The sequence below is a fragment of the Mobula birostris genome, chromosome 9 (genome assembly GCF_030028105.1).
Source record: "Mobula birostris isolate sMobBir1 chromosome 9, sMobBir1.hap1, whole genome shotgun sequence".
Lineage (NCBI taxonomy): Eukaryota > Metazoa > Chordata > Chondrichthyes > Myliobatiformes > Myliobatidae > Mobula > Mobula birostris.
In genome coordinates this window covers 83,900,255-83,915,799 of record NC_092378.1, presented here as the reverse complement: position 1 = coordinate 83,915,799, position 15,545 = coordinate 83,900,255, and the positions used below count along the sequence as shown (strand labels likewise).

Below are 15,545 nucleotides of genomic sequence, written 5' to 3'. Positions count from 1 at the left end.
AAAAATAGAGGGTTATGGGTAAAAATAAGTACATGTTCGGTACAGCATTGTAGGCTGAAGAACTTGAATTGTGCTGTAGTTTTCTATGTTTCTGTGAGTTATTTTTTCTCCAAAATAAGTTCTTAGTATCTTTGAAATGCCGTTCAAGCTCATTTTATGGAATGACTGGAACAACTGAGCCAGAGTCCAATTCTACTTTAATTAATTTGCCGTTCACTTCTGACATAAGCCATATTGCTTGTCTATTGTTTTCACATTGTAAATCTTAAGGCTACAGAGTCCTGCATCACTCTCATCACTATCAGATTTTTCATCAACAGCATGCAGATTAGTGCTCTTTTGAAACTGTTACTTTGCATTTTAGCATTTTCTCTTCTCTAAGCAGATCATTTATTTTTGCCTACCCATCATGCTTTTTGTCTGTATCCTACTTTGCAGCATTCCCTGCAAGTTTTCCCTTTAAATCAGTATTTGTTTGATGTACGTGAGCCCCTGCCACAACGGTAACATAATTTGTTCAGCCAGGCCAGTTTCAGTTTAAATGCTGCAACTCAATTGCATCTCTGTCTGAAGTTTCCTTTGAAACAGCGATTTCCTCAGCTCGTTTGAAAATGAGCTGTGCTTCAGTCAGGAGCTATTTTTGAATGCTTTCTTGTAAAATTCCACAAGCTAAATAATCTCTCAGTCCTTCATTAAGCCCATTACCAAACTGACAATTCTCAGGCAATCTCTTCAATTCAGCCACATTCGCCGAAATAGACTCCCCTTCCCTTTGATTCTGTTTATGAAACCCTAAAGCGTTCTGTGATCATCAATGGCTTTAGTTCTAAATACTCCTGCATCACTTTTACAATAGTTGCAAAGTTTATTTCTGATGGTTTGGTTGCTGCAGACAAACTTTGAACCAAACTGTATGCCTTTAACCCTAATACACTTGGCAATTTGGCATTTGCTTCTCATTGGTTATTTCATTTACTTCAAAATGCTGTTTGAATTGCTCAGTGCACATGAGCCAATTACCCATTGTGTAATCAAACTCATCAATTTTTCAGATGTAACCAGTCATTTCTGCATTTTTTGTCAATGATTAGTATCACCCGGTACTCACAGTTATGAACCCAGAATTCTATTTACTGCCTTAAAAAACACTTGCTAATGTCTTCCCTTGCGCAGAACATGTGCTGGCTGCTTTTTAAAAATTCAACCATCTCGCCACAATCCGGGATGCCTTATTTACTCGCCATTGCTCCCACTGTGTTTTGTTTTATTTTGAATGTCTCACTCCGTTTAACAGGTTGGTAGCCATCTCAGGTTCATTTTAAAATACCTCATCACCAATATTATGTTTCGTAGCTTCAAAACATTAAATTAATTCAATGAAACCTGTGGGAGTCTGAAAATACCAGTGTAACTTTGCTTTTACTTTAAGCTATGCATATGTATGCAACATGATGTATGATATGATGCATACAGTACGTCATCATGTGGTAAGGTGATGACGTATGCAATTCACCTATTTTTACTTATAACCTGTAACTAATTATTTAAATGAACAAGAATGCTTAGTCAAACAATATATATACCAGATTAGTCAAATATTATTGAAATATTAAATACACAACAACTAACACAATATGCTAGAGCAAGCCCACAAACATCACCATGCTTACAGCAGCAACATACCATGCCTACACCTCACTAACCCTAATGAAACCAATACAATTTTGGAATGTGGGAGGAAACTGGAGGGCCTGGAGGAAACCCATGCAGTCACAGGGAACTTTCAAACTCCTTACAAACAGCAGTGGGAATTGAAACCCAATCGGTGATGGGTGGTGCTGTAATGAATTGTACTAACTGCTACCCTACCGTAGTTTACCAGATCCTGTTTAATGATCCTGAACTTGACCTTCTGCTAATACAGACACTTATTTTCTCATTCTATGCTTTTCTTTATCTCAAAATTCAATGTAAATTTTATTACCAAAGTACACATATGTCAGCATACACAACCCTGAAATTCATTTTCCTGCAGGCATACTCAGCAAATCTATAGAATAGTAACTATAGTAGGATCAATGAAAGATGAACTAGAGTGCAGAAGACAACAAACTCTGCAAATTCAAACAGAAATAAATATAAATAAATAACAAGAACATGTAATAATGTAATAACAAGTCCATTAAAGTGAGATTATTGGTTGTGGGAACATCTCAATGCGTGGGCAAGAACCTGATGATTGTGGGGTAGTAACTTATCTTGAACCTGGTAGTGCGTGTCCTGAGGCTTCTGTACCTTCTACTTGATGGCAGCAGTGGGAAAAGAGCATGGCGTGTGTGGTGAGGATCTCTGATGATGGATGCTGCTTTTCTACAGCAATGTTCATGTAGATGTGCTCAATGTTTGGGAGGGTTTTACCTCTGATGTACTGGGCCAAATGTACTACCTTTTGTAGGATTTTCCATTCAAAGGCATTGGTGTTCCCATACCAGGCTGTGATGCAGCCAGTCAATATACTCTCCACTGCACATCAATAGAAGTCTGTCAAAGTCTTAGTTGTCATGTTGAATCTCCGCAGACTCCTAAGGAAGTAGAGATGCTGTTGTGCTTTCTTCACAATTGTACTTACGTGCTGGGTCCAGGACAGGTCCTCTGAAATAGTAACACCCAGGACCTTAAAGCAGCTAACCCTCTCCACCTCTGATGTTCCGATGAGGACTAGCTCATGGACTTCTGGTTTCGCTCTACTCAAGTCTAAAATCAATTCCTTGCTCTTGCTGACATTGAGTGAGAGGTTGTTGTTGTTACCAGTAATTACCTTGAGACTTACTAACTTTCATGTCATCCAAGGTGCCTTTCTGAGGTAATCTCATCTGCCTGCATTCAGCTTATATCCTCTAAGCATATCCATAAATGTCTTCCACTCCTGCTGTTGCACCTTCTTAGCTTCTAATCTTTACTCATGCAACCTCCTGTGACAGTGCTTCATGTAGAAGTGCTCAGTGGCTTTACCCGTGATGGACTGGGCTGTAACCACTTCTTTTTGTAGGTTTCCCTGCATAAGGGCATTGGTGTTTCCATACCAGCCCATGATGCAACCAGTCCACCATGATAACACCAAAGAATTTAAAGTTGTTGACCATCTTCACCTCTGATTCCCCCAATGAGGACCTCTGATTTCCTCCTCCTGATGTTACTAATTTGAGTCATAAAGAAGTACAACACAGAATTAGGGCCTTCAGTCCATCTAGTCCATGCTGAACCGTTTAAGCTGCCTATTCCCATTGACCTGCACCAGGACCATAGCTCTCCATACCTATCCAAACTTCTCTTAAACGTTGAAATCGAGCATGCATGCACCACTTGTTCTGGCAGCTCGTTCCACACTCTTTTTAACCACGTGAACCTTAAGTCAGTGCTCCCCAGATTCCATCAGAACGTGGACTTTGCAACAAGAGGGGAGAATGCTTTGGACCTTGTTTACACAAACATTCCCGACATGTATCGGCAGAGCCCCGCCTCCACCTCGGTTACTCAGACCACATTTCTGTTATGCTAATCTCAGCAGACAGACTGCTCGTCAGGTGCTCCAGACCAGTTCAGAAGCAGGTGAAAACCTGGCCAGCAGGAGCCATCTCTGCTCTTTAAGACTGCTTTGAGCATACTGACTGGCACATGTTCAGAGAGGCTGCCAACTTCGAGGACTTTAACCAACTTAGAGGAGTACGCGGCATCAGTGACTAGCTACATCAGCAAGTGCATCGATGATATCACTGTGGCCAGGACCATCACTACACGCGCTAACCAGAAGCCATGGATGACCGCAGAGGTGTGAGCGCTGCTGAGGACCTGTGACTCCACCTTCAGAACAGGTGACAAGGCAGCCCTAACAACAGCAAGGGCCAAACTGTCCCAGGCCATCAGGGAGGCAAAGCGTGCACACGCCCAGCGAATCCACAGTCACTTCCAGGACAGCAACGACATGCAGCGCATGTAGAAGGGCATTCAGGACATCACCAACTACAAGACAACATCACCTGCCTGTGCTGATGATGCCTCCCTTCGAGATGTGTTGAACAACTTCTATGCTCATTTTGAGGCAGAAAATGACGTGGCGGCAAGGAAGACCACCCCTCCTCCAAATGACCAGTTGGCTGATGTGAGGAGAACCCTGTGCAGGGTCAACCCACGGAAGGCTGCTGGACCAGACAATATTCCTGGCAGAGTGCTTAGAGGATGTGCAGACCAGCTAGCAGATATTCTCACTGACATCTTCAACATCTCCCTGAGCAGCGCCGTCGTTCCAATGCGCTTCAAGGCCGCCATGCTTTCCTGTGCCAAAGAGGTCTTCAGTGTCCTGCCTCAGCGACTACAGTCAGATTGCACTCACATCCATCATCATGAAGTGTTTCGAGAGGCTCGTCATGAGGCACATCAAGACCCTGCTGCCCCCCTCACTGGACCCCCTACAGTTCGCGTAACGTCCCAACTGTTCAACAGGCGACACCATTGCCAACACCCTCCATCTGGTCCTCACCCACCTGGACAAAAAAGACGTTCGAATGCTGTTTATAGACTTCAGTTCAGCATTCAACACAATCATTCCTCAGAAACTGATTGGAAAACTGAGTCTACTGGGCCTGAGCACCTCCCTCTGCAACTGGATCCTAGACTTCCTGACTGGGAGACCTCAGTCAGTACGGATCGGAAGCAGCATCTCCAACACCATCACACTGAGCATGGGGGCCCCCCAGGGCTGTGTGCTCAGTCCACTGCTGTTCACTCTACTGACCCACGACTGTGCTACCACACAGAGCTCAAACCACATCATCAAGTTCGCTGATGAGTCAGCATACAGAGAGGAGGTGCTGCGGCTAACAGACTGGTGCAGAGTCAACAACCTGTCTCTGAATGTGAACAAAACAAAAGAGATGGTTGTTGACTTCAGGAGGACACAGAGTGACCACTCTCTGCTGAACATCGACAACTCCTCTGTAGAGATCGTTAAGAGCACCAAATTTCTTGGTGTTCACCTGGCAGAGAATCTCACCTGGTCCCTCAACACCAGCTCTATAACAAAGAAAACCCAGCAGCGTCTCTACTTCCTGCGAAGGCTGAGAAAAGTCCATCTCCCATCCCCCGTTCTCACCACATTCTACAAAGGTTGTATTGAGAGCATCCTGAGCAGCTGCATCACTGCCTGGTTTGGAAATTGCACCATCTCAGATTGCAAGACCCTGCAGCGGATAGTGAGGTCAGCTGAGAAGATCATCGGGGTCTCTCTTCCCGCCATTACAGACATTTACACCACACGCTGCAACCGCAAAGCAAACAGCATTATGAAGGACCCCACGCACCCCTCATACAAACTCTTCTCCCTCCTGCCATCTGGCAAAAGACACCGAAGCATTCGGGATCTCACGATCAGACTATGTAACAGTTTCTTTCCCCAAGCCATCAGACTCCTCAATACCCAGAGCCTGGACTGACACTAACCTACTGCCCTCTACTGTGCCTATTGTCTTTATTATTTATTGTAATGCCTGCACTGTTTTGTGCACTTTATGCAGTCTTGGGTAGGTCTGTAGTCTAGTGTAGTTTTTGTGTTGTTTTACGTAGTTCAGTGTAGTTTTAGTATTGTTTCATGTAGCACCATGGCCCTGAAAAATGTTGTCTCATTTTTACTGTGTACTGTACCAGCAGTTATGGTTGAAATGACAATAAAAGGTGACTTGACTTAACTTGACTTGAGTGAAGAAGTTTTCACTCATATTCCCCTTAACTTTTCACCTTTCACCCTTAACTCATCTCCTTGGTCTTGCTGACATTGAGTGAGAGGTTGTTGTGGTACCACTCAGACAAATTTTCAATCTCCCTCCTGATTTATCACCACCTTTGATTTGGCCAATGGCAATGTGGTTATCTGTAAACCTAACTATGGCATTGGCACTGTGCTTAGCCTCACAGTCATAAGTATAAAGCAAATTGAGCTGGGGACGAAGCACAGCCTTGTGGTGTACCTGTGCTGTGGAGAGTGTGGGAGAGATGTTGTTGCCAATCCAAACTGACTGGGGATTTCAAGTGAGGAAATTAAGGATCCAGTTTCACAAGGAGGTATTGAGGACCAGGACTTGAAGCTTATTGATTACACTTGAGGGGATGATAGTATTAGATGCCGAGCATTCAATGAAGAGCAGCAATGGAAACATCTTCACTGTCCAGTTGGTCCAGGATTGCGTGAAGAGCCAATGATGGTGGCTGCAAGCCATTCCTCAGGCAGGAGTTGATATGTTTCATCACCAACCTCTCAAAGGACTTCATCATCATGGATGTAAGTGCTACTGGCATTTGTCATCGAGGCAGTTCTTCTTGGCAATGGTATAAGTGAAACTTGTTTGCAGCAGGTGGGTGCCTCAGACTTAAGTGAGAGGTTAATGATATCATAGAAACATAGAAACATAGAAAATAGGTGCAGGAGTAGGCCATTCGGCCCTTCGAGCCTGCACCGCCATTTATTATGATCATGGCTGATCATCCAACTCAGAACCCCGCCCCAGCCTTCCCTCCATACCCCCTGACCCCCGTAGCCACAAGGGCCATATCTAACTCCCTCTTAAATATAGCCAATGAACTGGCCTCAACTGTTTCCTGTGGCAGAGAATTCCACAGATTCACCACTCTCTGTGTGAAGAAGTTTTTCCTAATCTCGGTCCTAAAAGGCTTCCCCTCTATCCTCAAACTGTGGCCCCTCATTCTGGACTTCCCCAACATCGGGAACAATCTTCCTGCATCTAGCCTGTCCAATCCCTTTAGGATCTTATACGTTTCAATCAGATCCCCCCTCAATCTTCTAAATTCCAACGAGTACAAGCCCAGTTCATCTAGTCTTTCTTCATATGAAAGTCCTGCCATCCCAGGAATCAATCTGGTGAACCTTCTTTGTACTCCCTCTATGGCAAGAATGTCTTTCCTCAGATTAGGGGACCAAAACTGCACACAATACTCCAGGTGTGGTCTCACCAAGGCCTTGTACAACTGCAGTAGTACCTCCCTGCTCCTGTACTCGAATCCTCTCGCTATAAATGCCAGCATACCATTCGCCTTTTTCACCGCCTGCTGTACCTGCATGCCCACTTTCAATGACTGGTGTATAATGACACCCAGGTCTCGTTGCACCTCCCCTTTTCCTAATCGGCCACCATTCAGATAATAATCTGTTTTCCTATTTTTGCCACCAAAGTGGATAACTTCATATTTATCCACATTAAATTGCATCTGCCATGAATTTGCCCACTCACCCAACCTATCCAAGTCACCCTGCATCCTCTTACCATCCTCCTCACAGCTAACACTGCCACCCAGCTTCGTGTCATCCGCAAACTTGGAGATGCTGCATTTAATTCCCTCATCCAAGTCATTAATATATATTGTAAACAACTGGGGTCCCAGCACTGAGCCTTGCGGTACCCCACTAGTCACCGCCTGCCATTCTGAAAAGGTCCCGTTTATTCCCACTCTTTGCTTCCTGTCCGCTAACCAACTCTCCACCCACACCAATACCTTACCCCCAATACCGTGTGCTTTAAGTTTGCACACTAATCTCCTGTGTGGGACCTTGTCAAAAGCCTTTTGAAAATCCAAATATACCACATCCACTGGTTCTCCCCTATCCACTCTACTAGTTACATCCTCAAAAAATTCTATGAGATTCGTCAGACATGATTTTCCTTTCACAAATCCATGCTGACTTTGTCCGATCATTTCACCGCTTTCCAAATGTGCTGTTATCACATGCACTTTCCAAATGTGCTGATAACTGACTCCAGCAGTTTCCCCACCACCGACGTTAGGCTAACTGGTCTATAATTCCCCAGTTTCTCTCTCCCTCCTTTTTTAAAAAGTGGAGTTACATTAGCCACCCTCCAATCCTCAGGAACTAGTCCAGAATCTAACGAGTTTTGAAAAATTATCACTAATGCATCCACTATTTCTTGGGCTACTTCCTTCAGCACCCTGGGATGCAGACCATCTGGCCCTGGGGATTTATCTCTCTGACTGGAGGCCTGTGACTAGTGGAGTGCCGCAGGGAACCATGCTGGGTCCGTTGTTATTTGTCATCTGTATCAATGATCTGGATGATAATGTAGTAAACTAGATCAACAAATTTGTGGGTGACACCAATATTGGGGGTGTAATAGACAGCAAGGAAGGCTTGCAGAGCTTTCAGTGGGATCTGGACCAGCTGGAAAATGAGCTGAAAGATGGCAGATGGAATTTAATGCAGACAAGCGTGGGGTGTTGCACCCTAGTAGGACCAACCAGGATGGGTCGTATTGAGTATAGGAGATAGGATGTTATGTTGAAGTTGCATAATTTGGAGTATTGAGGTCTAATTTGGAGTATTGTGTGCAGTTTTGGTCACCTACCTACAGGAAAGATATAAATAAGGTTGAAAGGGTACAGAGAAAATTTACAAGGATGTTCCCAGGACTGGAGGACCTGAGTTAAAAGGTATGTTTGAATTGTCTTTATTTTTTGGAATATAGAAGCTAGTGGGGAGATTTGATAGAGGTATACAAAATTATGAGGGGTATAGAACGAGTAAATGCTAGCATGCTTTTTCCACTGAAGTTGGGTGTGACAACTAAAGGTCATGGGTTAAGGGTGAAAGGTGAAAAGTTTAAGGGGAAAATGAGGGGAAACTTCTTCACTGAGAAGGTGGTGAGAGTGTGGAACCACCACTTGCCAGTGCAAGTGGTGCATGTGAGCTGGAGTTCAATATTTAAGAGATGATTGAATAGGTACATGGATGGTAGGGGTGTGGCGGACTGTGGTCCCAGTGCAGGTCAATAGGAGTCGGCAGTTTAAATGGTTCAGCACAGACTAGATGGGCCAAAGGGTCTTTTTCTGTGCTGTATTTTTCTATGACTATATGAGTCCTTGGAACACAGCCCAGCCTACCAACGTGAAGCAATCCCATAACCACTCCTCAACCTGCAGCCTTGCCTTCTTTGTCCTTACCTCTGGAGCCTTGCTCTGTGGCTGTATGCATGTATCAGGAGAAGAGCTAAGTGATCACAATTCCTGAAATGTGATCTAGGCATGGATTGGTCGACATTCTTAATCGTAGTGTAAACGTGGTTGAGTGCGATGAAACCCTTGGTGCTGCGGATTATATGCTGATGATAACTGGGCAGAGATTTCTTCAAACAAGCTTGAATGAAGTCTCAAAAAATGACTTGAAAGGCATCAGGATAGGTTGTTTCTTGTTTGCTAATCATTGTACTCAATGCATTGAGTGCTTGCTAAACATCTGCCTTTGGAAGTATGTAAAGTGTGGGCAGAAACACGGCAAAGAATTTTCTTGGTAAGTAAAAGATTGGCACTTAGTCATCAGATGTTTCAGGCCGCTGTGTCGGAGCACCACAAAGAGTTTATCATGAAACACAGACCCACAACTTTTGCATTTTCCAGATCAGCAGTCTGCTCCGTCCATTGTAGAATTGAGAAGCCCTTAGGTCTTACTAACAGATCTGATGTGTCCAGAGTGATCCATGTCCCAAAGCACTTGGGTGCCATAGTGGTGTTAATGGTTGGCATGCCAAATCTTTGCGGACCTCTCAAGAAGTAGAGGTGTTGTCGTGCGTTCTTCATAATTGCTGGACAAGTCTGCTGAAGTGATGAAACAGATGATTCCCCAATGAGGACCGGCTCATAGACCTCTGGTTTCCTCCTCCTGAAGTCAATAATCAGCTCCTTGGTCTTGTTGTTGCGGCACCACTCAGACAGATTTTCAGTTTCTCTCCTATATGCTGATTTTCACAACCTTTGATTCAGCCTATGACAGTGGTGTTGTCAGAAAACTTAAATATGGCATTGGAGCTGTGTTTAGCCTCACAGTCACGTGTAGAGCAAGTAGAGCCAGATTCTAGGCACACAGCTTTGTGGTACACCTGTGCTTATAGAGATTGTGGAGATGTTCTGCCAATTCGAACTGACTGGGATCTGCAAGTGAGGAAATTGAGGATCCAATTGCACAAAGAGGTTTAGAGGCCAAGGTATTGAAGCTTATTGATTAGTTTTGAGGGGATTATAGTATTGAGTGTTTAGCTATTGTCAATAAAGAACACCTTTGCTGTTCAGATGTTCCAGGGTTGAGTTAAGAGCCAATGAAATGTTATCTGCCTTTGTGCCAATAGGCAAATTGGAGTGGATCCAAGTTGCTTCTCAGGCACAAGTTTATGTGTTTCACCAGCAACCTCTCGGAGCACTTAGTCCTTCACAAATGGTGTGCCTCAGGGGTCGGCATTAGGTCTAATATTATTTGTTATTTATAACAATAATTTAAATAAAAATGTATAACACGTGATTAGTAAATTTGTAGATGATACGAAAATAGGTGACAGTAAAGTAGTTGTGATTGACAATGTTAACGAGGATTTCAATGGGTTCTGGATCACCTGGGTAAGTGGCATAGAATGACAAACAAAATTCAGATAATGGCCTGCCTCCAGGCCCCAATTCTGTTTAATTAGGACACATCAGAACCAGTATATTTTGGCCCAATTAAGTGCCTGTCATAGAAAGGTACTGCCTAGTACTGTATAGAAAAGTCTTTTGGCCCACCTAGTCCATGCTGAAACATTTAAACAGTCTAGTCCCAACAGCCTGCAACTGGACCATAGTCATCCATACCCCTGGCATCCCCAAGACCATAAGACAGGAGCAGAATTAGGCCATTCTGACCATCGAGTTTGCTCTGCTCTTCTAGTATGGCTGATTCTGGATCACACTCAAACCCTTACACTTGCCTTCTCGCCATATCCTTTGATACCCTGACCATCAACTTCCACCTTAAGTATACCCAGGGTCTTGGCCTCCACTGCAGTCTGTGGCAGAGCATTCCACAGATTCACTACTCTGGCTAAAAAAAAAATCCTCCTTACCTTTGTTCTAAAAGGTCGCCCCTCAGTTTTGAGGTTGTGCTCTCTAGTGCTGGATACCCCCACCATAGGAAGCATCCTCTCCACATCCGCCTTTTCTATTCCTTTCAACATTTGGTAGGTTTCAATGAGATCCACCCCACGTTCTTCTAAGTTCCAGTGAGTACAGGACCAAAGCTGTCAAACGCTCCTCATATGTTAACCCCTTCATTCCTGGAATCATCCTCGTGAAACTCCTCTGGACTCTCCCAATGTCAGTACATCCTTTCTGAGATATGGGTCTAAAACTGTTGACAATACTCCAAGCATGGCCTGACTTGTGTCTTATAATGCCTCAGCCTTATCTCCTTGCTTTAATATTCTATTCCCCTTGAAATAAATGCCAACATTGCACTTAACGTTTTTACCACAGACTCAAATTCTGAGAGTCTTGCACGAGGACTCCTAAGTCCCTCTGCACCTCTGATTTTTGAACCTTCTCCCCATTTAGATAACAGTCTCCATTACATTTCTCCTGCAATTTCTTTACCAACCTGTCACAGGGTCTGAGGGGGCACCTTGTCAGGCCCTGAGGATTTGTCAGCCCTAATTTGCCTCAAGACAGCAAACACCTTCTCCTCTGTAATCTGAATAGGGTCCATGACCTCACTGCTACTTTGCCTCACAGCTTGAAGACTCTTTGTCTGTCTACTGAGTAAATACAGATGCAAACATTTCATTTAAGATCTCCCCCATCTCTTTTGGTTCCATGCATAGGTTACTATTCTGATCTTCCTGAGGACAATTTATCCCTGACAATCCTTTTCTTTTAACATGTCTGTAGAATGCCTCAGGATTCTCCTTCAACTTATCTGCTATGGCAACTTCATGCCTTCTTTTAGCTCTCCTGATTTCTTCCTTTCAGTGTTCTCTTGCATTTCCTATACTCTATAGCACCTCATTTGTTTCTACCTGGCTATATTGCTATGTATTCCTATTTTTCTTAACCAGGGCCTCAATATCTTTTGAACTTGAGTTTCTGGAGAAATTGAACAAGGTGTGGGCAGAGATAGTCATTGTGGAGGAAGGCATGAATGATGGGGAATTTAATTAACTGAAATCATCCAATCAGAACGCAAACCTATTGCCATACATTCGCCTTTCTACTCGCAGCCCATTTCCTCAACTTCGTTTTGCCAGGGTGATCATGCTATATGTAAAGCAAAACACCCACACACACCCACCCACCCCCACACCCCCACACCCCCACACCCGCACACGCACACTCTCACACACAGACACACTCACACACTAATGGGAAGGAAATTTCCAACAGTTAGAGTATGTGACAGATATTACTTTGTGACTCACATGACGAACTGTGTGTTGACTCCTGTTCTCTCTGCAGGAATTGTTCGAGCTTCCAGCCTGTTCCCGATACTCAGTGTGGGATTACTGTTCCTGGGTGGGATCTGCATAGCAGCTAGTGAATTCTACAAAAGCAGACATGACATTGTCCTCAGCTCTGGGATTTTTTTCGTTGCTGCAGGTTCGTTGTTTTTTAACTGAGATAATTTACTGAAGTGATTTTTGAACTCCCTGTTGGTCTACAATATTAGATTGCTCCTGCTGAGCAAATAGAAGCATCCTTAGAACAAAGCGGATGAGTTTACGAGGGCTGCATAGTACAGTGGTTTTAGTTTGAACATCAGGTGATGAAGGCAGTACATTGGCATTATGGGATTCCTCCCTTAACTCCATTATTGCATCCCTTCACATGCACCCTTGGGTACTGGGACGGACTCTAAAACACTGCAGCAATGTTTTGTTCAGCAGCTCTGTTCATTTGCACACTGGAACAGAAGTTTGCACTGTGTCAGACTCAATCATTTCACACACTTGGACACTGTAAATGAGCTCTCCCTCCCCCTTGCCCTCCCTCTCACTCTCCCCCTCCCCTGCACGCTCCCAATCGCTCTCCCCTCTTCCCCTCCCACCTCCCACCCTATCCTCCCTCACCATCTCACTATCCTCCTCTGGCACTCCTATCCTCCTCTCGTCCTCCCCTGCCCTCTTCCCTATCCCATTCTCACACCCCTCCCTATCCCCCTGTCGCACCCCTCACTACCTCCACACTCCCTCACTATTCCTGTCACTATCCACAGCTCTCCCTTCTCTTCCCCCCTTCTCTTCCCCCCTTCTCTTCCCCCCTTCTCTTCCCCCCTTCTCTTCCCCCCTCCTCTTCCCCCTCTCCTCTTCCCCCTCTCCTCTTCCCCCTCTCCTCTTCCCCCTCTCCTCTTTCCCCGCTCCTCTTCCCCCTCCCCTTCCCCCTCCTCCACACCTCCACCCCTCCCCACTCACTCTCCTCCACTCAAAGCCCTCCTCACTTCCCCCTCATTGCCTTCTGTGCTCAAACCCAACCCTCCACCCCTCCCCTTGCCCCTGGATAAAGTGAGAGTGTTAATGAGAATGTTGCAATCACAGTGACATGGTAGAAAAATGTGCAGAACTGGCACTTCAACAATCTATCCATGATGGCAGCTGTTTGTAAGTGAGGAAAGGGCACGGCATTATTGATCAAGGAGACCATCACTGCAGACTTGAGAAGATAGAAAACCTACAGCACAATACAGGCCGTTCAGCCCACAAAGCTATGCCGAACATGAACTGACCTTAGAATTACCTAGGCCCTCTATTTTTCTTAGCTCCATGTACCTATGAAAAAACCCTATCCACCACCGCCGACAGCAGCACATTCCATGCAGTCACCACTCCGTGAGTAAAAAAAACTTACCCTTGATGTTTCCTCTGTACCTACTTCCAACCACATTAAAACTGTGTCCTCTCATGCTAGCCACTTCAGCCTTAGGGAAAGCCTCCGACTATCCACACAATCAATGCCTCTCATTATCTTGTACACCTCTATCAGGTCACCTTTCATCCTCCGTTGCTCCAAGGAGAAAAGGCCAAGTTCACTCAACCTATTCTTATAATGCATGCTCCCCTCTCCAGGCAACATCCTTGTAAATCTCCTCTGCACCTCTTCTATGGTTTCCACATCCTTCCTGTAGTGAGGTGACCAGAACTGAGCACAGTACTCCAAGTGGGATCTGACCAGGGTGCTGTATAGTTGCAACATTACCTCTCAGCTCTTCAACTCAATCCCACGGTTGATGAAGGCCAATGCACCACATGCCGTCTTAACCACACAGTCAACCAGCACAGCAGCTTTGAGTGTCCTATGGACTCGGACCCCAAGATCCCTCTGATCCTCCATACTGCCAAGTCTTACCATTAATATTATATTCTGTCATCATACTTGACCTAACAAAATGAACCATCTCACACTTATCTGGGTTGAACTCCATCTGCCACTTCTCAGCCCAGTTTTGCATCCTATCAATGTCGGGCTGTAACCTCTGACAGCCCTCCACACTATCCACAACACCCACAACCTTTGTGTCATCAGGAAAAGTACAAACTCCTCCCTCCACTTCCACATCCAGGTCCTTTACAAAAATCAGAAGAGTAGGGGTCCCAGAACAGATCCCTGAGGCACACCACTGGTCACCAACCTCCATGTAGAATATGACCCATCTACAACCACTCTTTGCGTGCTGTGGGCAATCCAGTTCTGGATCCACAAAGCAATGTCCCCTTGGCTCCCATGCCTCCTTACTTTCTCAATAAGCCTTGCATGGGGTACCTTATCAAACGCCTTGCTAAAATCCATGTACACAACATCTAAGGCTCTACCTTCATCAATGTGTTTAGTCCCATCCTCAAAAAATTCAGTCAGGCTCGTAAGGCACGAGCTGCCTTTGACAAAGCCATGCTGACTATTCCTAATCATATTATGCCTCTCTAAAAGTTCATAAAACCTGCCTTTCAGGATCTTCTCCATCAACTTAACAACCACTGAGGTAAGACTCATTGGTCTATAATTTCCTGGGATATCTCTACTCCCTTTCTTGAATAAGGGAATCCGCAACCCTCCAATCCTCTGGAACCTCTCCCGTCCTCATTGATGATGTAAAACATCATCGCCAGAGTCTCAGTAATCTCCTCCCTCGCCTTCCACAGTAGCCTGGGGTACATCCCGTCCAGTCCCGGTGACTTACTCAACTTGATGCTTTCTAAAATCTCCAGCACTCTTCCTTAATATCTATATGCTCAAGCTTTTCTGTCCGCTGCAAGTCATCCCTATGATCGCCAAGCTTCTTTTCCGTGGTGAATACTGAAGCGAAGTATTCATTAAGTACCTCTGCTGCCTCCTCTGGTTCCATACACACTTTTCCACTGTCACACTTACCATAGAAACTACAGCACAGAAACAGGCCTTTTGGCCCTTCTTGGCTGTGCCGAACCATTTTCTGCCTAGTCCCACTGACCTGCACATGGACCATATCCCTCCATACACCTCCCATCCATGTATCTGTCCAACTTACTCTTAAATGTTAAAAAAGAACCCGCATTTACCACCTCGTCTGGCAGCTCATTCCATACGCCCACCACTCTCTGTGTGAAGAAGCCCCCCCCCAATGTTCCCTTTAAACTTTTCCCCCCTCACCCTAAACCCATGTCCTCTGGTTTTTTTCTCCCCTTGCCTCAGTGGAAAAAGCC

At 45.0% G+C, this 15,545-nt stretch overlaps 1 protein-coding gene across 3 annotated transcripts in view; it reads left to right on the top strand.

The window, feature by feature from the left end:
- Positions 1-15,545, top strand: part of LOC140202855 (voltage-dependent calcium channel gamma-3 subunit-like) — an 89,321-nt gene that overhangs the window by 49,956 nt on the left and 23,820 nt on the right. For 2 of the 3 annotated variants that reach the window (XM_072268321.1, XM_072268319.1), the window contains one exon: positions 12,331-12,471. The exons of the other annotated variant lie outside the window; for it this stretch is intronic. In XM_072268321.1, the coding sequence (XP_072124422.1) occupies positions 12,331-12,471 (141 nt within the window). The remainder of the gene's footprint in view (positions 1-12,330; positions 12,472-15,545) is intronic. 3 annotated transcript variants of the gene reach the window in all.